The 23,344-nt window shown below is 52.6% G+C and overlaps 1 protein-coding gene across 2 annotated transcripts in view; it reads right to left on the bottom strand.

Moving 5' to 3' along the window:
- Nucleotides 1–12,331: 12,331 nt before the first annotated feature.
- ESRRB (estrogen related receptor beta) overlaps nucleotides 12,332–23,344 on the bottom strand; it is a 167,759-nt gene continuing 156,746 nt past the window's right edge. For both annotated transcript variants that reach the window (XM_045901289.2, XM_054513809.2), the window contains 2 exons: nucleotides 21,708–21,977; nucleotides 12,332–15,441 (listed from right to left, as the gene is read on the bottom strand). In XM_045901289.2, the coding sequence (XP_045757245.1) occupies nucleotides 15,197–15,441; nucleotides 21,708–21,977 (515 nt within the window). In that variant the 3' untranslated portion in view covers nucleotides 12,332–15,196. The remainder of the gene's footprint in view (nucleotides 15,442–21,707; nucleotides 21,978–23,344) is intronic.

Raw genomic sequence — 23,344 nt, 5'->3', positions numbered from 1 at the left:
AGAACAGTTGGGAGATGGTGGCAGATAGTAAGTCCGGTGAGTGATGTTGGTGGCCTGACCCAGGCAGTAGCAAATGAGGATGGATGGTAGCAGACAGAAGTGCGTAGCTTAAAGCTGCCTATCAAATGGATAGGATTGGTTGACCAGTTGGACAGGGTGCACCTGTTGTGAAAGAGGGGCCAGGAGTTGTGTCCTGTTTTCCTTCTCTGCAAGTCTGTTCTGTGTTGTCTGCTTTAACTGTTTTCCAGAATAAGGCAGAGCATAAAACTATTATTCAATCTGTCAGTACTTCCTATTTGCTGGCAGTGCACTAGACACAGAGGATTCGACGTGAAGGAGCCCGGCCCGTGCTTGGAGCATCTCACAGTCTTGTGATAGGATCCTCACCCAGCCATGCTGTGGGGGGACAGGGCTGGCTGGAGGCAGGAGTGGCGCCGGGGGTGCTAGACTTCCCTTGCCCAGCTGCTGTCCAAATTCATTTCTTCTAGTTCCACCTTCACAAAGTTCACCAAACCCATCTCCCCCTTATATTGTTATTTCCTGCATATCTTTATTGAAACCAACTCGCCTTTTTAGCCTTATGTATCTACTTTAGCTTCTTCCTAAGCAAAATATCTGTAGATCATATGTTTGGATACACTAGTGATATTTTATGTAATACACATTGAAATAAAATAAAACAAAAGAAATTTAAAAATAAAATTTTTTAAATGTCCAAGTGCCACCCGAAAATATCTTGCAACCACACTTTGAGAAACACTGTCCTATAAGGAAGGACCTGGATAAGTCCAAAGTTACGGGTTTTTTTTAGGCTTACTCCCTAGGTGGCCAAATGACCTCTATTCAGCATTTTTAGACTCAAGTCCTTTTGGCAAAGATGCAGTCCCTGACCTCTGCTCTTGCTCAAGCTCTTTCCAGGGGCCCAAGCTTTAGACATTCAATAGTACATGTGTTAAGGGCTTCCTGTGGCCAAGGACCACTCTATAAGCCCATGGAGGGCGCCAGTGGCTACTTCCTTGCTGACTTGTTAAGTGCTACTGGACAGTGTTTGGTCAAGGGCAGTTGTTGAGGTTTTGCACACTGTTGATTTACCCGGCCCCATGCTGAGATGGGAAGCATCATTCAGATCGCAGGGGTACCCCCGTTTGGGCATGGGCATGGAGGAATTCACTTGGTGTGAAATGCCAGGAATAACTGACATATACAGCATGTTCTTGGGGCCTCGAAGTTCTCTTCTCCAAGAGCTCCCCGATTGCTGGACATGGGCCTTTTTCTCTCAGGAGGTAGGCAATGAAGCTCAGCCAGGTTACTCCGTTTCTTTACTAAAAGCCTCCTTAGTCAGGAGGCAGCTTCACTGACAAGTTGGCCCACGTCTTCTGCAGTCACTTTCTGATCCTGGATTCAGGAGTCTAACAATATGTCGTTAAGGTCGTTGATTGCCAGCACCAGGCACTGACCCTGGAGAAAGGGGGATTTTATTAAAGCAACACTGGAGAGTTTGCAGAACTAGGGAGGAGATGGGCAATACGACTGCAGGTAGGCAGGAACCTGAGCAGACAGGTTGTTGGAAACCATAGCAGGATCCTTAGGGGGCTGCCATCATGTGACCCCATCTCAGAGTCTGATTGGCTGAGCTCAGATCGTGGCCCCACCCCTTATGGGGGGAGGACAGTATGGTTGACAGGACTCTGGAAAGGGAACAGAGAAGTGGGATGCTGTCGTCATAAAAAGAAAAAAGGAATGCTAAGTTTGAGAAAACCCAGATGTCTGCTGCTGAGTTGCACAAGGAATAACAGAATGAGAAAACTGGAAGGTAATGTAGGGCTCCCTTACTCAACCCAACAAGTTGGAGATTAGGAAATCAGACACAGAGAGGTAAAATAATTGTCTGGGGTCCCTGGTTCTTCCACGGCAAAGCTGGGCCCCAGATCCAGGCAGGCTCCCTGACTCTCAGTGCAGGGTTTCTTCTACTTCACACTCTCTGTCTGTGGACAAAGAAAGAAAATGTGTGACAGTTAAGTTGCTGGGATCGTCTCATCACTCCCAGCAGGTGTATTTCCATTTGCTTATTCTTAGAGCATCTTTACTTTAATATTTCAGTGCTCCATAAAAGAGGGCAGGACAAAGGCCCCACAACTAGAAGCCAACACCATCTAGTTGACCCCAGGCATCAAATGGTCCAGTAGGGTGACTTGAGACCACTACTGACCCAGCAAGGGGACACTGAAGAGGACAGATGGCTCAGGTTGACTTCCCTCCTTCTCACTAACCCCAGGGTACCCATTTCCCCCCCAAGTTCCAGAAGACACCCCAAGGAAGATGAATTGGGCTGTTGACTCTGAGCAGAAGGAGACCGAGAGCCTATGCCTCTTCCAAAGCAAGGCACTGCCTGGTGCCCGCGTCTTGGAATGTGCTGGTTTCATCGCTCTGACAACATGAAGGATGTTTGGTTTTGTTCCCAGTGCTGTTATCATTTATCATCCTTTTGTAAAAGCTGGCACCCTCCACCTGTCCCCTCTTCCTTCTCGCCATCTCCTAATCCCCACCTCCAATCCAACCTCCCCATCCTGCCTGTATCCCCTGCCACTGAGGGGAGCCCTCTCGTATTTCACCCTAGGGAGAATGCTCCCACATTGGTTTCCAGAAGCCCAAGAGACACCCCAATTGAATTCAACTCAAACATTTGCTGAGCAATTCCTGTGGGCAAACTACTGTGCTTTGGATGGTAAAAGACACTAACTTCAGGCACCTTGCATTCCAGTAAGGAAATAACTATGAAGGCCCTGGCAGCAAAACACAGGCATGCACGGGGAGTGAGGGAGAAGGACCACACGTCCGGAGAGCCTGGGAAAGGCGTCACCAAGAGCCTTTTAAAGAGCAGGGGCAGCTGGGTGGAAGACGGTGGAAGACAGAAGGCATGGATAAAGACTGAGTGGGGAGATCTTCAGGAAAAGATGGCTGAGAACACAAAGAAAAAGATCAAGTCACAGCCAGAAGATGAGCTGTCATAGCTGAGCTGGTTTGAAGGTGGGGGAGGAGGGGCCGGTGGAATGGGCAAGGTTGAGGAGACAAGAGAGAGGACATCATCGATGGCACAAAGACCCAAAAGGGGCTGGTGAGGCGGGCCAAGTCAGGCTGGCTACGGAGGGAAACACCTTATTTAAAGAAATAACAAAACATCTTATTTCAAGAGCAAAGGAAAGGAAGACACTGGTCTGTGATTGTGGGGGGAAAACTGGGTGATAGAAGGGAGCTGTATTGGCTCCATCTTCGAGGTGAATCAGGAAGTGATGTCACCTGCTAAAGGACAGGATTGATTTGAGACCTTAAGAATGCTGGAAATTGGAATATCCACGGAGGATAAAATAAAAATATAGGTGAGAATAGAAAATTTAAAAGTTTGAGGAATAAAAGAGCTGTTTAACATTAAGACTGCTGCAGAGATTCATTCTTGCCCCCTGGGCCTTTGCACATGCTGCTTCCTCTACTGGGAGCATGCTGCCACCCACTCTTTACATGGTTAGCATTGTCTCCTCTTTCAGATCTTGGTTTTAATGTTCCCTCCCCATCCCATTATTCTCCATCTCAGTTCCTTTTGTCCTTTCTAGTGCTCACACTTGTAATTACTTCATTAGCTGCTGCCTCTTTTTCACCCAACTAGTATGGAAGCCCCAGGGGAGCAGAGACCCTCCTGTCTGGTTTACTACTGTATCCTCAGTGTCTAGCCACGGGTCAGACACATAGCAGGAACTCAATGAATACCTGTTGAGTTCAGGAATGCATATTGAAGAACGTGTGTTGCTAGGGGAGCTAGCAGCCAGGCTGAGCAGAGCTCCCCAGGGTTGAGGGCTGTAGGCAGAAGCTAAGAAGGAGATGGGAGTGCAAGAAATTTATGGGTGGTGGGAGTTAGGAGATAATCTGTGACAGATAAAAGGAGGCAAAATCATAGCATGTGGCTCAGAAGGCAGAACTGGGATGGAGTGGGGGGGGATGCAGGGGGGTGGGGTGGGGTTATTTGGTGGGGGGAGCGGGGGCATGGGGAGCTGGGTAGAAACAAAAGAAAAGCAGAGGTAAGCTCAACCCACGAGTTAGTGATCAGATGTTTGCAGAAAATGGGATGGATTGTCCAGGAATGTAGGCTTGCCAGATTTAGCAAATGAAAATATGGGGCACCCAGTTACATTTAAATGTCAGACAAACAACAAATAATCCCATGCAATATCTGGGACATGCTTAGACTACAAGATCATTCCTTGTTTATCTGACATTCAGACGTAACTGGGCATCGTGGATTTTCTCTGGGAATCCTACCAGGACAGTACGGTTCTGTCACTGAAGGCATACAAGCCGAGTCTGGAACACCGCACGGAAGCCTCTGGTATGGTGATTGATTGAGATATCAGATGTTGAGCTTAAGTTGAAGAGCCCCACCCCACCCCCAACCAGGATTCAATTTCTGCAGTCTCTCTCCCTGGGACAGAGTGTTCAGGAAAGGGGCATCCTCTGGGCTCCCCCAGAGGACTTAATTCACTGTCTCTGAGCCTGGCAGTTCCTTGTTTAGAGCTCTGTCCTTCAGTGGCTTGCATCCCCCACCCCACATCCCGCATCCACCTCTGCATCTGCACCCATGAGCAGCTAGCCTGGGGAGGGGGTGGTGGTGCAGGGGGCCAAGCTCATTCCTACTGCTGGGCTGGGCACAGATGGGGCCCCACCGACCCACTCCCCAGGGCTTGGCTCCCTCCCCCCCACCCCTTATCAAGGGCCTCTCCTGGGTGGCGAGCTGTCACCCGCCCCTGCGCTGCCCTCTCGGCCTGCCGTCACCACACACACTCGATTAGGGGGATCCAAGTGACTTACAGGGGCTCCTCTTCCCCAGGGTCGGCATTTGCATAGGGTGATGGATGCAGAGATGTCATCTAAACACATCTGCACTTTGCATTTTAAACAAAGCAATTTCCAGAGGAAGCTGGGGGAGCCTTGTCTCCTTCCAGGAATATTTCCTCTGAGCCAAATTCTCTGGCATTTTCTACCACATCTGTCCCCAGTCCCTCTCCTCTACTGGCCTCCTGCTCACTCTCCACATCCCACCCCATCCCCAGCAGGGACCCCAGTGTGGAGCAGGGATGGGTTGCATGTCCCATCGCATGAAGAAGGACATAGGTCCCTGGCCAGGGCCAAGCAGGGATCGCGTGGCCCCCTCATCTGTGCCTGACATCGGCACCCTCTCCCAAGCCCACCCTGCAGGAGACCCGTCCCTAGAAGAGTAACCTTAGCCAGGGCCAACCACCTGCGCAACATGGTTGGAAGGACACAAAATACTCTCTCCAGACATCCATGTCCACCTCCCCCTACCAAAATGCAAGCCAGCGGTCGCCCCGAATGTCCTCAGTATTCTGTCTGGGGGCACTGGATTCCTTCTCGAAGCTCTGACCTCTGATTCCACACAGCTGAGACTTTTCCTCTTCACAAGTCTAAACCTTCCCCCTAGGGACTTTTAATGTTGATGATAAAAATGTCACCATAATATTGGTCCATAATGTTAGGCTGAATTTTTTTTTCTCTCCAAAGACAAGCAGGAAAGAATAAGGTAGGAAGTCCCTGGAATTTTGTCCCCAGTAATGTGGTCCCAGGGCCAGCAGCGTCATCCTGGCTCAGTTACTTACAAGGGGCATGACTTGGGGGAAAGTCTAATGACTAAGGGGCATAGGGCATAAGCAGGGCACAGAAGCCTGCCGAGAATGCTTGTTCATGTCCCCTCCTTCCCTTCCTATCCAGCTGCAAATATGAGGGAGCTGAGCTGGATGGGCGGCAAGCTGTCCTTGGCAGGGGTGGGGGTAGACATCTACAGCTGGGGGTGGCGTCTGTGAGGCTGGGTGCTTCCCTGCCTTGGGAGGAGAGGGCAAAAGGAATCAACACGTGTTGAGTGCCTACTGTATGTCTGCCCCTTTAGATGGTTAGTCTGAAACTCAGCATGGCAGTTAAGAGAAGGGACTTGAACTGAGCCTATACCGATCTGGATTCAAATCTGGGCTCTATGACCATAAGCAAGTTGGTTAAACTTTCTGAAGCTTTAAGCGTCCATAAAATGAAGACAGCAGCATTTATGTCACTTGGGAATGAAGAGGACAATATGAATACTTACCTGGCAGGGGAGATACCATGATCACGAAGGGGACAATATGTGTAAAGTGTCTGGGATACAGCTAACATCCCATTCATGTAGCCTGTTAGCATCGTTACAGGGTCTGATCAGCTTCACTGCACAGATGTGGAGGGAGTTGGCAGGACCAGGGCCACAGCACCAGTAAGAGCAGACCAGGGACTTCTGAGCTGAGGCCAGTTTGAATCCAAAGCTCATGCTTCGCCAGGGGGCCAATCCATTGAGGACAGAAAGCTTGACCCACTCTCAGTGGGAGAGACAGATCTGATGATGTTCCTCCCTTGCTTAAAACTCTGCCAGGGTTTCCCCTTTGTTCTGAGGTAGACAACAATGTCCTGAGCAAGGCTAACCAAGTCCCGTGCAATCTGGCCCCTCTTCTTTGCCTCTCTTCTGCCACCCACCAACCAATCAGATGGTTTTTTCTTCCGGTCTCTTGAGCAAGCCTGGAACACATCAGCCCCTCTTTCTCTTGTCTCGGCCTGGACAGCTCCCCCTCTCCCTGAAACACCCCCCGTGGCCTCCCCTAGCTCCCTCCACTTCTTCAGATCTCAGCCTCCGCCCGCTTCTGCAATATGGCTTCCTTGGCCAGCCCTCCGCCATCAAAAGGCTGCACTGGTCCCCTTGTTACCCACTCCTGCTCCCACGTGTCGCCGAAAGTCTCCTGCATAAGATACCCTTGTGAACCGCTAGTCTGAAGTTTGTCTTTTCTGCCAAAGCAGGAGCCCCCACCATGCTCCCCAGATCTCGCTCTCTGCCACGTGATGAATGAATGAGCAAAGAGAGCAGGCCAAAGTGACCAGAATCGCTCAGGAAAAATGAGGGCAGCTCACCCTGGATCGGAAAAGATTTTCCTTTCTGGGTGTTTGCTGAAAGAAGACACGTCTGCCAGCCTGTGAGCCTGGAGGTGGGTCCCCGGAAGGGCACATCCCGGTTCTGTGCAGCTCCCATGTGTGTGGCCAAGCCTGCGGGCAGGGGAAGGATAGTTCTCTGGGATTCTGGGGGCTTCTGTTCTTTGTGAGCGAAGTGAATTTGCAACAGAGGCAGAATAAAGTATGTGAGGTGGCGAGGTTTTCAGTCTTCCTCTGCTGCCCCCACCCCACACCCTCTGCGAGCGAGGAGATTTTGCTCCCTGGATCAGTTTCTGGCTCTCCTTCAGCTCACGCACAAGAGTGGAAGGAAGCTCAAGAGGCTTAGCTGGCCTAGGTAATGAAGAGCCGATGAAGGTCTGAGGAGGGGCGCCCAGGAGGCTGAGCTGGGGAAGCTGGGGGCAGTTTGGAGGTGCGCAAGAGAGATTTGCAGGAGCGGCTCTGTGTGGGGCAGGGAGATGAAGAAAAGAGGTCTCTGATGTGGTTTTGCAGTGCATTAATAATGCAACATCCCATGAACGGTGTGGACAATGCTTAGGGTAGAGATTTGGGTCACTTTGGGTTATTTTGTGGCTTGCTGGATTGTTGTTTCTTTGACAGTGACTGGCTGGGCATTGGGGCTTTGTCTAGGACTTGTGTTTAATGAGGGGTCTTGAGAATGAGCCCCGGGGGTGGAAGTGCAGTCCATTCTCAAGTCATCCTGGGCCAGCTGGGGAGCCTGGCTGGCCCCCTCCTTCACACCCTATTTTGGCCTCGCTCCAAGCTTGATTGTGGGGGCTTGTCATGTCTGCCTGTGGGAAGAGGGGACGGGAGGGTCTGGTTGTCCCTATTCTCCACAGGGGAAGTGGGAAGAGACTCTTCAGGACCCAGGTGAGAGCCCCAGGGCCTTCGCTTTGCCCTGTGACAGCTGCCGAAGGGCTCTTGGCACAGATGGGCTGGGCATTTGGCTGACAAGGGAGGGATGTCTGCAGAAGTGAGGCCAGTTTCCAGAGAAAAGGTCTCTGAAGATTCCTAACCCCATCTCTCCCCCACCTCCCAGCCCCCTGTAGAGAAGAAGGCTGGCTTCTGACCACCGGACACAGGCTCTCCTGCCCAGCCCAGGCAAGGGAGGAGAGTAACAAGAGAAAACCCACAGATGGAGCAGAATGTGGGGACAGTCATGGGTGCGAGCCATGTGGGGCTAGGAGGAGGCGGATGTGGTCACCTCTGTTCTGAGCACCCTTAAACAGGGAGCACATAGGTCTGCCAGAGGGGTCCCCCCCTTCTCCCAGATAGGAAGCCATGGGTGTTTCCCCCAACCTCAAGTTTCTGAGCAAAAGGAAACTGGTCGTGACCTGACCGCTTAAGGATGGTAGGACCCGGGCACTTCCCTCCCCTCCCCTCCCCTCCCCTGCCCTTCCCTTCCTTTGCTTGGATCTGAACAAGAGCCACTCATGGAGAGCATGGGGGTTTGCCCTGGACACATGTTTTGGGGTCAGAGCCAGACCAGGCAGGGTAGAGGTGGCATCTAGTACCAGGAAGAACTTAGTAATGAGTTGACACCCCCAAATTCTGTTCTGTGGAATCCTGAGTGTTCTTATCTTGATGATGCCCAGAATAGGTGTAGATCAGGGTGTCTCTGCCTCAGCCCTGTTGACACTGTGGGTCGGGTGAGCCTGCGTGTGGGGCCGTCCTGTGCGCTGTAGCAGCATCCCCTGGCCTTACCCACTAGATGCCAGCAACACCTCTAGCATGACAACAAAAGACATCTTTAGACATTGCCAAACATGCCCTTGGGGGCACAGTCACCCCACTTGAGAACCGCTGGTCCAAACCAAGAAAGCAGCTGTGCATCTCCCAGTCCACACCCTGCACTGTTTTCGAGAATTGAGGGCAAGGCTAGAGTCCAGGCTCAGTTCTCCCAACTGTCAAATAATGGCATAAAAAGATGATCCCTAAGCCCCTTCTGCTCCAGAAACCTGTTTCTTTCTCCTTTCTTTCTTTCTTTCTTTTCTTTCTTTCTTTCTTTCTTTCTTTCTTTCTTTCTTTCTTTCTTTCTTTCTTTCTTTCTCTTTCTTTCTTTCTTTCTCTCCTTCCTTCCTTCCTTTCGATTTTACTTATTTGACAGACAGATAGCGAGAGAGGGAACACAAGCAGGGGGAGCGGGAGAGGGAGAAGCAGGCTTCCTGCCAAGCGGGGAGCCCGATGCGGGGCTTGATCCCAGGACTGGGATCATGACCTGAGCCAAAGGCAGACACTGAGCCACCCAGGCGCCCCTGGAAACCTGTTTCTAAGATGAGTTTTACTTTACTGCTTTTGAGGCTAGAGAGCAACGGAGGGCGTTGGCTGGGTGTGAGATCCTGTCTGAACATCTGTTACCGATGAAGTTCATTCGCTGCTCCCTATTTCGCTGTCCCTGTGGCCTGCTGCCTTCCTGGCATCTCTGCCTGGACATTCAACAGCATCTCTAACTTAGCGTGGTTGATTCTGCCACCTAGCCCCCAGGCTTGCCTTCTCTGCGTCTTTCCACCTCGATGGATGGCAACCCTGGTTGCTTCAAATTAGACCCAGGACCCAAGGGCTTCTTCCTACCTGCTCTCCTCTGACTCTGGTCCAAGCCAGCCACCTCATCCGTGGTCTCCTAGCTGGTCTTCCACCCAGGTCCTCCTACAGCTTCATATCCATACGGCAAAGGCTCCTGTTGAGATGTGTGATCATGGCGCTCCTCTATGCAAAATCTTCCACTCCCACTTCCACTTCCACTTCACTCTAAGTGAAAGGCTCACTTACTATGGCCTCACGTTCCCTGCATGACTTGCCCCATTCCCCGCTTGCCTCACCCATTCCACTGCAGCCATACTTGTTTCCTTGATGTTCACTGAACACACGTGGCATACTGCTACACCAGGGCCTTTGCACGTGCCGGTCCTGCTGCTTGGAGACCTTTTTCTCCAGACACCCACGTGGCCCTCACTTTCTTCACCTTACTGTTACATGTAACATTCTCACTGAGGCTGCTCTGACCATTCCTCTTAAAATTATATCCTACCTCCCCATTCCTGACCCCCCATACCCTGCCTTTTCCCTCACAGAACTTATCTAACAAACTATGTAATTTGGTTGTTTATTGTGCTCATTGTCTCTCTCTTCCTCCCACTAGACTGTGTGCTCCATGAAAATAGAGATTGTGCTTGTTCTCTTTACTGATATAGTCTCTGTGCCCAGAACAGTGCCTGGCACAGGGCAGACCCTCAGTAGATTATTTGTTGAATGAATGAATGACCCTAAGTTGTGTTTTCCCCTTTCACTTCTTTGGTAACAAAAAGGGAAGAATATTTGGACAATGAATGAAGAGAGATAAAGAGATGAATGAGGTTTAAGTCTTTTTGAAGATGAGCTATTAGCTAGTCTGATCACAATTATTCATACAGATGAAAGTAGTAGTATAGAAAATCCTAAAATACAGATAGTCCAATAATATTTCTATTTTGGTCATATTATGGGATGTTATGGTTGACTGTCTTTCCTGATTATTTTTTCTTAAGGTGGCAGCATGACTACCCCTGTGTGTGTCTGTGTGTGTATAAGTGTGTATGCATGCACACATGTGAGGTAGTGAGGGTACATTGGGAAATTACCTAAAAATAATCCACAAACTGGGTACTTTCATTCCCACAAAACATTCCCCTAATACATTTCATGCATAAGACTTGCTAAGTATCAAGTTCAAAGACTGCTTGCTATGTGAACGTGATCTTCCAAGAGCTTCAGAAAACTTAGGAACAGCTCATTGAAAGTTGACCAGAGCCTGAACTGTCCATGTATGAGAGTTCTGTGGGCATCATGGTTGGCTGGTGTTCTAGACTTCCAACTCAACCCATTTTGTGTAACAGCTGGAGAGTCAAATGAGACAGATTAGTACCCCCTGAAGCTGGTCCCGATGATCCCTTAAGAGATAAGCAAAAGAGCCATTGGGATTCAGAATGATGCTCAGATACTTTCCATGGTTGTAGGAAGAGATGTTCTCTCTCTCCTTACAATGTGAAATAAAAAGCTGGCAGCCTTGCTACCATGAAAGAGGGTAGCTTGAGGACAAAGCAGACAGAAGAGGGCAGAATTGAGAGAACCAGAGAAGCAGAGCCATTGTGCTATTGACTTTGGGAACCTCTGGATCAAACCCTACCTGATGCTTGCCCCACTTCTGGACTTCACATAAGTCCAAGACAATAAATCCACTAGCTGATATAAATTGGGGTGTCTTTTACTTGCAATGAAAGGCATCCTGATACAGTGCTCCTCAGTTTCTTTCAGGCCATCCCCTCTGCTTCTCACTGCTCCCAAGTGTGGATGACACGTGGGTCCTTTGTGCAGTCAGCATTATGGGCATGCATACACAGATGCATTTCAGAATCCTAAGGCAGTGAACTGTTTTGGTTCACATACATGTGATGTTCCATTTTTCTGGTATAAATGAAGATAATAGAGTGCCTCACATTAATGCCAAAAGTCTAAAAAGTAGCAGGGGACTTCTCAGACCTTACCTATGTATTGTTATTTCTCAAGTTGCATTCCTGAAGCTTTGCTGCTGAACATGCTTTTAAAATGCCTACTTGAACACCCAGAGAACTCTGAGGCTGAGCTCGTTCTCCTGATGGCCAGGCCCAGGACTGGCCTGAGGCTTGAGGGCAGTGCTATCCAGGGGACAGCAAGCCCGGAAAGGTCATGTGTGAAGAAACTCTCCAACAAGCCATTCCTTATTTATTAGATGCCAGATGCATGGGACCGGGACAGAAGAATCCTAGGGCATTTGAATTACACGGGGTCGGGGTCTGGGGGAGAACACACACACAGGAAGAAATACGTACAGAGGGGGATGCAATGAGGGACTGCCATTTTAAAAAATATATACATCTTAAGAAGCCATTCCAGCCATTTAATCATTATCAGAAAATAAAACAATCTTTCTACATCGTGCTTTTCTTTGGTGCTGTTCCGTGGGCACGGGCCTCTGTGTTCTTGTCCTGTTTGTCACCGCCCCCCCCGCACCCCCCTCCGGACTTCTCCCATCTGCACAGGGGGAGGGGAGGGTCTGGAGGAGGGGAGGAAAGCCCCTGCCTGGCCTCCCCACCAATGCCCTGCTCCGGTCTTGAGATCTTCCTACTCGTTTCTTCAATCATCGCCTTGGAAATCATTGGTTTCCTCGATGCAAACACTGGGGGCCACTACCCAGGTTCACGTGCGACAAAACCAGTCTAGAAGCTATAGAAAGGGTGGGGACATGGGGACCAAACAAAACCCAGCCAATACCACCTTCTCCACGGTTGGATTTTTACATTTTATTTCTTGGTTCATTTCAATGACCTGTATCATGAGAGTACAAGTGAGAAGGGCACAATTTCCTCTTTACAGATTTTCCAGGAACAGCAGATTCGGGGTTTGTGTGTGTGTGTGCGTGTGCGAGTTCCATCCCGTTTTGGGGGCAGGGTGGGTGTCCTAAATTCTCCTCGCTTCACCATCCCCCACTAAGTCAGGGCCCCCCTCTTCCCAGGAGGCCCCAAAGCTGGCGAGGCCTCCAACCAAGAAGTTGGCCTCCATTTTTTCTTTGCACATCCAGTGGCTCCGTTCGTACACACCAGGGCCTTTCCTGGTGGCCAGGGATCCCATTGTGCCAGATCCACCTCCCACGGCCACCGGGGTTTCAGGGTACGAGCAGCATCCAGCTCCCTGGCACAGAGCCATCGGGCTCGCCGCCTCCCCCTCACTGTTAGAGGGGGGCTCGGATAGCAGGACACTTGCAGAAGCCCCGGATCCATCCACACACTATGTACGCAACACCCACCCACCCCCAACCAGTTGTACCAGCAGCTGAGATGCTTCTCCTAAAAAGGATGGGCAGCAAACGGTAGCTGCGCACGGGCCCTGGCCTCACGCTCGTGCCGGGGTGCCACCCTCAGCGCCCCCTCCTCAAGCACACAGCACAGCAGGAGGCTGGGGGGAGGCTCCCAAGGAGCAGACCCCGGCTTCTCTCACCGTGAGGGACCTCGAGTTCGGACCTTAGGGCATCGCTCCTACCAGTTGTCAGACTGGGGGCTTTGCTCGGGTCCCTCGATGCTTCGATGCCTGTGCGCCCACCCGCATCGGGACTGCCCAGAGAGCTAGGGATGAAGCATCCTGGGCAGTAATTCCAACGCAGACCGTCAGTGGCTGCGGCCTTGCATTCCCCACAGGCTAACGGGACAGCACACTTCGCTGGGCTGTGAGGCCTCTTGGAACACTTTCTATGTCGTACATGAGGACATCAGAGAGCCCCTGGGCAGCTGCTGGGTCTTGGCCAACCCTCAGGCCTGGGGTGACCTCAGCAGGTCCTAGCACAGTTCAGATGGTGGGGTCTGGGGATGGGGGGTGGGGAGAGGCAGCAAGGCGAAACCAGCATCAGCTGCTCCCATGGAAGCTACAGGGCTGTGGGAGACGGCACCTGGCCCCCGGGTACCTGGCGATGGGCAGGCCGATCCGCCCGCCTCTCCGCGTGCCAGGAGGTCGGGGTCCATGGGTGCAGATCCCCCACAAGTGTCCCAGGTAGGGCTGCTCTGATCCCCGCTTCAAAGGCAGCTGCTCGGAAGGGGCTTTCCCCAGCACGCCCGACCCCCCCTTCATCCTCGGGGGGCCCTGAGCTACCATGGGCCAACCTGTGTGTAGCAGAGGGGGCGCTAAGGGTGCCCCGAGTGGGTTATAACCGACCCTTGAGGCCGCTCACAGAAGTCTGGTGACTGTCCCCATTTGCCTGGGACTGAGGGGTTTCCCGGGACACAGCCTTTCAGCGCTAAAACCAGGAACATCCTGGGCAAACCGGGCTGGTTAGTCACCTGACACAGCAGCTAGGAAGACGGGGGCGTGGGGGGGTGGGGAGTGTCCTGCCACACAGCTGGGCCTTCTCAGTGTACTCGGGGAGATACGGGAGCTACGTCACACCTCGCCCCTCCTGTGACAGATTTGCCCAACCCTCTGGAATGCAGGGCGCGGGGTGACCTGTCTACTGCCCACAAAAGCCAGCCCCTCGGCTGGCTGGCAACTTGCGAGTGCCCCGTCTTCAGGGTTCCCCGCCTGCTTATCTCGCTTCTGAGGCTTTCTGTGCTCAGCAAAAATTGGTTCAAACCTCTCCCCATCTTGCCCCAATCCTCCCAGGACTGCCAGCCTGGAAATCAGTGCCCAGGGTGCCCTCAGAGGGGGCTAGGCCCCTAGACTCCCCAACTTCCCACAGGCCCACCTGCTCCGGACCTGCCCTGAAGGCTGACCGGGGGGGGGGGGGGAGAAGCAAGCAGAAGGGGGAGCTCTGGGGAATATTGCCTGGACCCTGCTCTTCTCCGAGCCAGCACTGTTCCCAGCTATAGACCTGAAGTCACCTTGGCTGGCTGAACCCACTGAGCTCTGAGGTAGGGGCAGGATGCAGCAGGGATCTCTTGGGAGGGGAGGGGAAAGGACGAAGACAGGTGGGCCTTGGTGCCGTGGTGACAGCAGGTGGGAGGGCACCGAGGGGTGGAGCCCAGGAAGATGCACAGGCTCTGGCAGCTGCTCTCTGGACGGTGAGTCCCTAACGGGAGCTGCATGTGCGCCAGGCTGAAAGGCTGCAGGACAGGAGCCGCCTGGACTGGGGAAGGTGTGGGGCCTCTGGAGGGGCCCCAAAGAACCTCAGAGTAGGCGGGGCCTCCGGAAGAAAGCTGGGAAGGGACAATTTCCGGTGGCACCCAGCCTGAATTGGGTGGGGTCCTGGGCGCTGAGCACTGCCCACCCAGTGCATGGGGGGGGGGATGGGGATGGGGCGGGGGTGGGGCTAGGATATGCACTGCCGTCTCTTGGGGGTTTGGAGGCAGGGGGGGGCCGCTTCCTCGATGGTCTCCAGTCTCAAGGGAGTCAGCCCTGGCCCAGACCTCAGCACTGCCCACGGAGAAGGAAAAAACATACCAAAGAAAAAGCCGGTTACAGAGGAGCCCACGCCCTGCCCTCCCCTCCCTGTTCCCCTGCCCCGCTGCACTCGGGACTCGGCCACAGCCCGGAGGCGAGCGCGCCCTTCCTCTGGGGCTGCTCATGGCCATGATACAGGGCTTGAAGGGCGAGGCTGGTGGCCGCAGACGTGTCCGCGGCGGTCAGTCGGCCGGTGTGTCTGCGGGCGGGAGTCGGTCCGGGTGCCGGGCCATCAGACCTTGGCCTCCAGCATCTCCAGGAAGAGTTTGTGCATGGGCACCTTGCCCTGCAGTTTGACGCTGTAGAAGTGCTGCACGGCCTTGGCGGCCGTCTGTCGCAGCAGGGGCAGCGTCAGCAGCAGCTTGCCCGTCCGCCGGGGCTCCTCGTGGCGCTGGCTCAGCTCGTAGTCCTGCAGCGCCTCGTGCAGCAGGTCCTGCAGCTTCTGCACCGCCTCCAGATCCTCGATGTACATGGAATCTGCGGGCACAGGGGGAGCGTTAGCGCGCGCAGCCGGCCGCCCCGGCACGGGGTGGGGGGGGCCCGCGCTGTTGCCCCCCACACCCTCACTTTACAGAGAAGGGGACGGAGGCTCGCAGAGGCTAAGCTGCCAGCCTGAGGTCACAGAGGCGCGGGACGGAGCTGAGGCTTGGAGCCGGGGAGCCATCTGGATGTCGGAAGGTCATCTCCCGGGAAACCACCGGGAGGCAGCGGCGGAGACCCTGAAGGACTCGACCGGCAGCAGACCGCAGTCCCTGCCCTGGAGGTGCCAGGTGGACAGTGGAGTTGGGGTCCTGTGTCCCTCACTTGCCAGCTGTGTGACTTTAGGCAAGTTATTTAACTTCTCTGTGCCTTATTTTTCTCATTTGGTAAATGAGATACTGGCCACACCTACCTCAAGAGGTTAAATGAGTTAGTACAGGTCAAGGACTGAAAACAGTACTTGTCCCAAAGGGAGTGCCCGGCTGGTGGCATCATGACCAGCATCGTCACTGGACTACTGTTGTTGCTGCCACCAGGCACCAGCTCGTCTCCGGGGCGGTCACTGACCTGACAGAATGCTTACACAGAATGCAAACACAAAGGGGCTGAGCTCTGTGCCCAGGTGCCCTGTGGCGGGGGGCCTGGTGGGGGCCTGAGACAGCATGGCTGGACGCATGGGCCACAGCGATGGCGGGTGCTGTTGGGAGTCCTCTAAAAATCCCGAGGAGGGCTCCGGACTCAGGCATGAATTAGGGGTTCAAATGGAAGTTACCTAAATCCAGCAGGACAGGCGGGCACCTGCTGACAGCTGGCTTACAGCGGGGGCTGAGCTGAAGCCAAGGCCGTTTCCTGGCACCCAATCCGGGGACTCAGGGAAAACAACCCGCCTTCTCCTGACATTCCTTAAAGAGCTCGAGCCACCACCCTGCACTGCAGCGCCCAATGCCTGCCTGCCAAAGGCGGGAAGGCAAGGGTGCCTTATGGGTCAAGTGAGCTGGAAGCTCTGGGCAGACTGCCAAGGAAGGCGGGGCGAGGCTGCCGAGTTCCTCAAAAGAGCAGGGCAATGCCTTTGCGTGCCGGGTTAGCTTAGGCACAAACCGCCAAGGGTCACTGTTCTAACTGGCCGACCCCAGTGACTCCTGACCTTCTGCAGCCACACTCAGCCCATGCCTCCAAGGTCCTGCCTCTTCCTCTTGGGAGAAAAGCGGAATGAGGAAGGTAAGACTCTGGAGTCTTAAGATGCTGTGTTATTTTGGCCAAGTTACTTAGGCTCTCTGAGACTGTGTCCTCATCTCTGCAACGGAGCAAATGTCTCCATGCCTCATATAGGGTAGTGGTGAGGATTGATTAAAAGAAACAGCACATTACCAGGCACTTAGTAAGCACCTGATAAATGCAGCATTACCGTCACTGTGAGGACCTAGCCTGGGGCAAATGGCTTTAGCGTGCTGGGGTGCACTGGCCCCCTACCCAAGACGCCTCCACTGTTCTGCCCCTTGTTACCAAAGCAGCGAGGACTCCTTTGCCACTAGGAGATGGAGCGTGGCTCCATTCCTACACTCTCAGCTGGTTCCAGAATGTGTACCCAAGATGTGGGTCCCTCTAAGGCTGGGACGTGGCCATCCGAACTCCCTCCCCCGCCCTCCCCAAGGAGGCCAAAATTGGCAGCTGCCTTCGACCAAAAATGAAATAAAATAACATTGCAAGATTAATTTCTTTGCAATCCATCAGCGAGTCTGTATCGATGGCATTGATAAACTGTTAATTACAAAATCAATGGCTATGAATTTTTCTGCTGTCAGGGAGCCTTGGAGATGGCTGGGACTTGGGGTGAAAGACGGCCAGCAGGCTCCTGAGGGGCTGGGGTTTGGGGACCCAGCCTGTCTCTGACGTGCTTCATGCTTCTGCTTCGCGTCAGCCCCTGGAGCCACTGGAATGGTCCCATCCCACGTGCTCAAGCTCAGCAGTGGCACCCACGGTGGCCCTGGGGGCGGCCACCGGGCCCACACCAATGATGTCCAGGCACCTGTCTCTCCTCCCGCTAACTCTGTCTGACTGGGTGACTTTCCTATCTTGCTGCACCTCCTTTCGCGGCCCCCTGGACCAACCCGATTACAAGCCAGTGCCTTCACAGCCCTAGAGCCTCTGGTCTGACCCCAACCCGCTTTTCTGGCCTTACCTGCAATAGGCCTATTCTTTCCGACTTCCTGCCCCAGGTGATCGCTCCACCCGCAGCTGGGGCCTGTGCGGCACAAACCCCGCCTCTTTGGGAACTACTCGTACCTGCGCACAGCTGCAGGATGGCCTGGGAGATGCCACGGGGGCAAGAGGGGCAGACTCGTGGCGTTTCATCTCATATGACTGCGTACTCAGGCCACGCCTGATGCTAGTGAGGCTGCCAGTGGACTCGTGTTACTAAACCACGGCCAGTCGTCAGGTGCTGTGTGTGCGTGTGTGCATGTGTGCGTACGTGTGTGTACATATCTGCACGTGTGTATGTGTGCATGAGTGTGCATAGGCATGTGTGTATTTGTGAATATGTGCATGTGTGCAAGTATGTGTATGTGTCTATACTTGTGAGCATGCATGTTTATCTGCATGCATGTCTGTGTGTGCACGCATGTCAATGTGTCTGTGAGCATGTATGTGTGCATGCACGTCTGTGTATGTGTAAGCCTGTGCATGCGTATGTGTGCATGCATGTGTGAGCGTGTGCACATGTGTATGTGTGCATGCATCTGTGTATGTGAGCCTGTGCACGTCTGTGTGCATGCATGTGAGTGTGTGCACGTGTATGTGTGCATGCATGTATGTGTGAGCGTGTGCACGTGTCTGTATGTGTGCATGCATGTCTTTGTGTGTATTCATGTGAGCACGTGCCCATGTGTCTGTGTGTACGCACATCGTGAGCATGTGCACGTGTCTATGTGTACATGTCTGTGTGAGCATGTGCACGTGTCTGTGTGCACACGTCTTTGTGTATGTGTGAGCATGTGCACGTGTCTTTGCATAAATATGTGTGTGAGCATGTTCACATGTGTCTGTATGTGTGCATGCATGTCTTTGTGGGTATGTGTGGGCACGTGTGTATGTGTGCATGCATGTGTACGTGTGAGCACATGCACGTGTCTGTGTGCATTTGTGTGTGTGTACGTGTGAGATCAGAGATCAGAGATCAGAGCAAGAGCAGCCAGCTAACCTAAAAAGCCATCTGAAAGCCGGCACAGCCTGATGTGCAGCGGTGGGGAGGAGGTGACCGCTGAGCGGCCTCCCACCTCCTCACTCTCCTCCCCCAGCATGGACCAGCTCGAGCTCTACGTCAGGTGAGAAACGGTCAGGAGAGCCTAAAATCAAGGACGTGCCCTCCAAGGCCTGGCAGCCGTGCTGGTCTCGCCGTTCCCACTCCGTGTCCTCTGCTGCCACCGTGTTCCCTCCGCCCACGCCAACTCCCAGCCCCTCTGCAGGGCTGGTCCCGGTGCTTCCCTCAGAGTCGGTGAGCACAGGCTCACGAGGGGTAAGACTGCTCTGTAGGGGAGGTGATGGGGAATTCTGTCACTACCCATTTGTCAAATCTACAGACCCACACCAACACAAGGAGTAAACCCTAATGGCAACTAGGGACTTTTGTTCGTAATAATGTATCAATATTGGCTCATTAATTGTAACAAATTACCATACCAATACAAGATATGAACAATGGGGGAAACTACAGGGAGGAGGTGGATGCAAGTGGTAGATGTGGGTGGGATGGGGGCATAGAACTGTCGCTCCATCTGCTCCATTATTCTGTAAATTTAAAACCACTTTTTAAAAAACCCAATAGGATTAGCATTCTCTCACAAAGAATACACTACCATTTTGGAATCTTAAAATGTAAATGGTCTGTATAGAAGCCTGTAAAAATTTTCATTATTATTTTGCATTTGTTTATTTTTTATTTTTTATTTTTTTTTAAGATTTTATTTATTTGACAGAGAGAGACACAGCGAGAGTGGAAACACAGGCAGGGGGAGTGGGAGAAGGAGAAGCAGGCTTCCCACGGAGCAGGGAGCCGATGTGGGGCTCGATCCCAGGACCCTGGGATCATGACCTGAGCCGAAGGCAGACGCTTAACCGACTGAGCCACCCAGGCGCCCCTGCATTTGTTTATTAATAAAAGGGAATTAAACTAAAAAAAAAAAATAATAAAAGGCTTGCCTCTCTGGATTAGATCAGGTTCTCCAAAAGCAGAGCCCAAAACCAGGGTTCAGGTGCACGGGACTTCTGGAGGATGTGCTTTCAGGAGAGAGGGAGGGAGGGAGGCAGGATACGGTGAGGGTGGGAGCAAGCAAGGTGAGGACATGGCCTTGGCTTTGGCCTGATCCATGCAAAGCTCTGATCCCACCGTGCCAGGAGCCAACCTTTGTTCCCCTGTGTGGGTCACCACTGGCTGAAGATGCCACCGTACTCAACTCTCCAGGCAAGGCAGGTGAGGGGAGGTCTTGGTGAAGGGGGCAGCTAGGAGCTCTTAGCAGCAAAACTCAGCAGCTGGGGCATGAGAGCACTAACCCAGTGAAGGGGGGCGGAGCAGGGTATCTGCAGCATCCCCTGCATTCTCTATGAAGCTACTTGTTAGGGGGACCAACTGTCTGGGTTTGCCAGGGATGGAGGTTTCCCGGGACACAGGACTTTCACTGAAAGCATAATAGTACCAAGCAAACCAGCTGGTCACCCTATGTGTACTGTCTCCACCTGGGAACTAGCTCTGGTCACCCTATGTGTACTGTCTCCACCTGGGAACTAGCTCCCACTCTTCCCTGCGCTGATAACACTTTGTTTCCTCTAATATTAATAGTAATGATGATAATTAATATTTATTGAACATTTCCTCTAGGCCAGGCACTGGGCTAAGTGCTTTATCTTCAGTCGATCATTTAATAGCAAAGTGCTTGGAGGCGGTACCGGGATGTCCCCACTTCATACCCAAGGACAGGGCTAAGGAAGGTTGCCAACTTGCCCAACGTCACACGGCTACTAAGTGTCAGAGCTGTAATTTGAACCTGGGTCCCTCTGACCCAGACTTGAGCAGACACTGCCCTATAGCAAAATGGCCTGACACTCTCTCTTTAGGATAGGGAGCCTGACTTTCTCCTGCGTTCTCCACCCCGCGCCAACTTGGCACAGTGGAGATGCTCCCTAACCGTGGAGACAGAATACATTTCAGCTCGCTCACCTGCATCGCCAATGCCCAGCCCCTCTCCCCAGAGATTCCAACCAGAAGCTGGAAGGGGCTGAAGGAATGGAGTGAAACCTTTTTATTTTTTTAATTAAAGAAATTTTTTTAAGATTTATTTATTTACTTTAGAGAGAGAGAGCTAGAGAGCAGGGGCAGGAGCAGAGGGAGGAGAGAATATCCTCGAGCAGACTTCCCACTGAGGACACAGCCAGACGCGGGGACCCTGAGATCATGACCTGAGCTGAAATCAAGAGTCGGACGCTTAACCGACTGAACCACCCAGGCGCCCCCTGAAGCCTCCTTTTTAATGACAGTCCAGACAACTCAGTTGGGCAGGTTTTTCTCTCTTGTACCTGAGCAATTTGGGAGATTCAAGGAGAGTCATAAGCTGGGGGGTGATTTTGTAATCAGAGGACTTTGGTTCGAGTCCTAGCTCTGACACCCCTTAACAGTGTCACCCTGGGCAATTTTCTTCACCTCCCCAGGCCTCAATTCCCACATCTGTAAAATGGGGTTAAAATCATGAGAACCTTGCTCATAGGATTGTGTGTAAGAATTAAGTAAGTTCATAGCTAATTTATTTAACAGGCTGAACACTTATTATGCACCGGGCATGTTGTTGAGTATAATATAATCATATATAAACAAATCCCTTCCATAGTCTGGTGGGGTAGGGACTCTTCATTGTTCCCATTCTATTGATGAGGAAAATGAGGCACAGAGGGAAGTGACTTGCCCAAGTGGTCGAAGCAGGATTTGACGCTTAGCAACTTGGCTATAGAATCTGTGTCCTTAACCAGTGTGTCGGGCTAGACATTAGAAGCCGAGTCTAGTGCCCTGCAAATCCAGGGCAGCTGCCTATTGCTGGCCTTCATCACCACCCTCTCAGCTCCACGCCAACCCCTGCCGTCTTTGGTGACTAGAAGCTCCGGCATCTTCATGCCATCCCCCCTTCATGGTGGCCCTGCTCACAGTCCCCAGAGCTGTGCTCCCTGGGCCCAACGAGACCTCTCGAAGCTCCCTCTGTGGGTCCCACACCCGTCTTTACCTGAGTTGGCCAGAGCCAGGGCCTTGAGCGTCACAAACTCCTCCTTCTCCACCTTGAGCTTCTTGTACCTGCGCACCAGCTGCAGGATGGCCCGGTAGAGCTCCAACAGCCCCGCGAGGCGGGAGTGCTCCTCGTCCATGATGTAGTCCTCGGCATACACCAACTTGTCGTCATAGGGCAGTGAGCGGTACACGATGCCCAGGATGAGGATCTCCATCCAGGCACTCTGCAGCAGGCTCATCTGGTCCCCGAGAGAGAGGTTCGAGAAGCCTGTGGGAAGAAGAGGCAAGGAGGGCAGCAGCAATCAGGTGGGCTGGCTGGAGGAGGTGGTCCTGGGCACCTCTGGATCCTGCCCCTCCCTCTGTACCGGCTGGACTCCTTGTCCTTCCCTTGGTCAATGAGTCAGACAGGGAATTCATGGGAAAGACTTACACAACAAGAGCTCAGTCAATGTTGACAGTTGTTATCACTATTACTGTTAGTTCTATGCTCTTTTTCGAATGTCTGTAGAAGTTTTTTGATTAATTAAATGCATCTGTAATTTAAGGAGTTATTAAATTCACAGTAGAATCGAAAGGTGGCAGTACAGGGTCCTCTCCCCCCAGGGGACTTTCCAGATTCCTCTCTCTGCTCAACCAGGGGAGGTTTTGGTGTTTTAAAGTGACACCTGGTCCTCAGTGCAGAGTCTCAGCTGTGTGTGTTGACCCAACGGCCCAACCAGGAAGGACTCAGCTGTTCCCAGCCAGTGATGACCCCCCACCCCGCCAGTGACCGCAGCCTGGGGCTAAGAGCTCAAGAGCCTACAGGGTCAGAGGGCACTTTCTCACAGGCAGCCTGTCCTCCTGGGGTCAGACCCCTGCTGCCCTGGCCATCACTCTCCACCTAACAATGACCCAAGCTGTCCTGCATTCTGTGAGCTTAGAATCATGGGAGTTTCCCCTTCCTTGCTAGCAAGGATGCTTACTCCAGAGCGAAAGGAGGTCAGCAAGGGGGATGGCTCCAGAATTATGTCACCGTCTTGTCCAACGTGCTCAGGAGATTGCCTGGGCCTGAATCCTGACTTCCCCTTTCCTAGCTGTAGGCTGACCATGTGAAAGCTGTGTTAACTGCCCCAAACCTCAGTGTCCTCTTCTATGAAATGGGTAGAACTGTAGCACCCACTTCAGACTCGCATTGAGGTCGAAATGAGACAATGATTGTGGAATATACACTGTGTTCACTGAGCTCGTACAATTGTTATTGATGATGAGATGAAAAGTCTTCATCTACGAAATGAGAATAGTATCTGGAATTGCATTATACCTGCACTTGACTCTAGGCACGAACAATTAACATCTTGATTTGAGAGGGAGGGTAGAGAAAAAGTAGGCAAGGGAGGAGGAGGAGGAAGAAGAGGAGTGGGAGGGGAAGTTGATTTTCAAACATCTCAGTCACTAAACACAAGGTGGTAACTTCAGCCAGAAACTCAGCGATTGGCCGCCGCACTAACCATATGCCAGACTGAAGGAAAGAACGAGCATCCACAAAGCCCTTTGCATCACGCGTCACGGGCAACTAGAAGGAGGGGATTTCTGGGGGTGAGTATGCCTATGTGGGTGGGCCTCTACTTCACTTGCTGACCTGGCACCTCACCCTGT

This window comes from Mirounga angustirostris, unplaced genomic scaffold, assembly GCF_029215605.1.
Source record: "Mirounga angustirostris isolate CCGP_5_RB_7025 unplaced genomic scaffold, mMirAng1.0.hap1 SCAF_9, whole genome shotgun sequence".
NCBI classification, from domain to species: domain Eukaryota; kingdom Metazoa; phylum Chordata; class Mammalia; order Carnivora; family Phocidae; genus Mirounga; species Mirounga angustirostris.
Note: the sequence above shows the minus strand (reverse complement) of the source record. Positions and strands in the feature narration are given on the sequence as shown.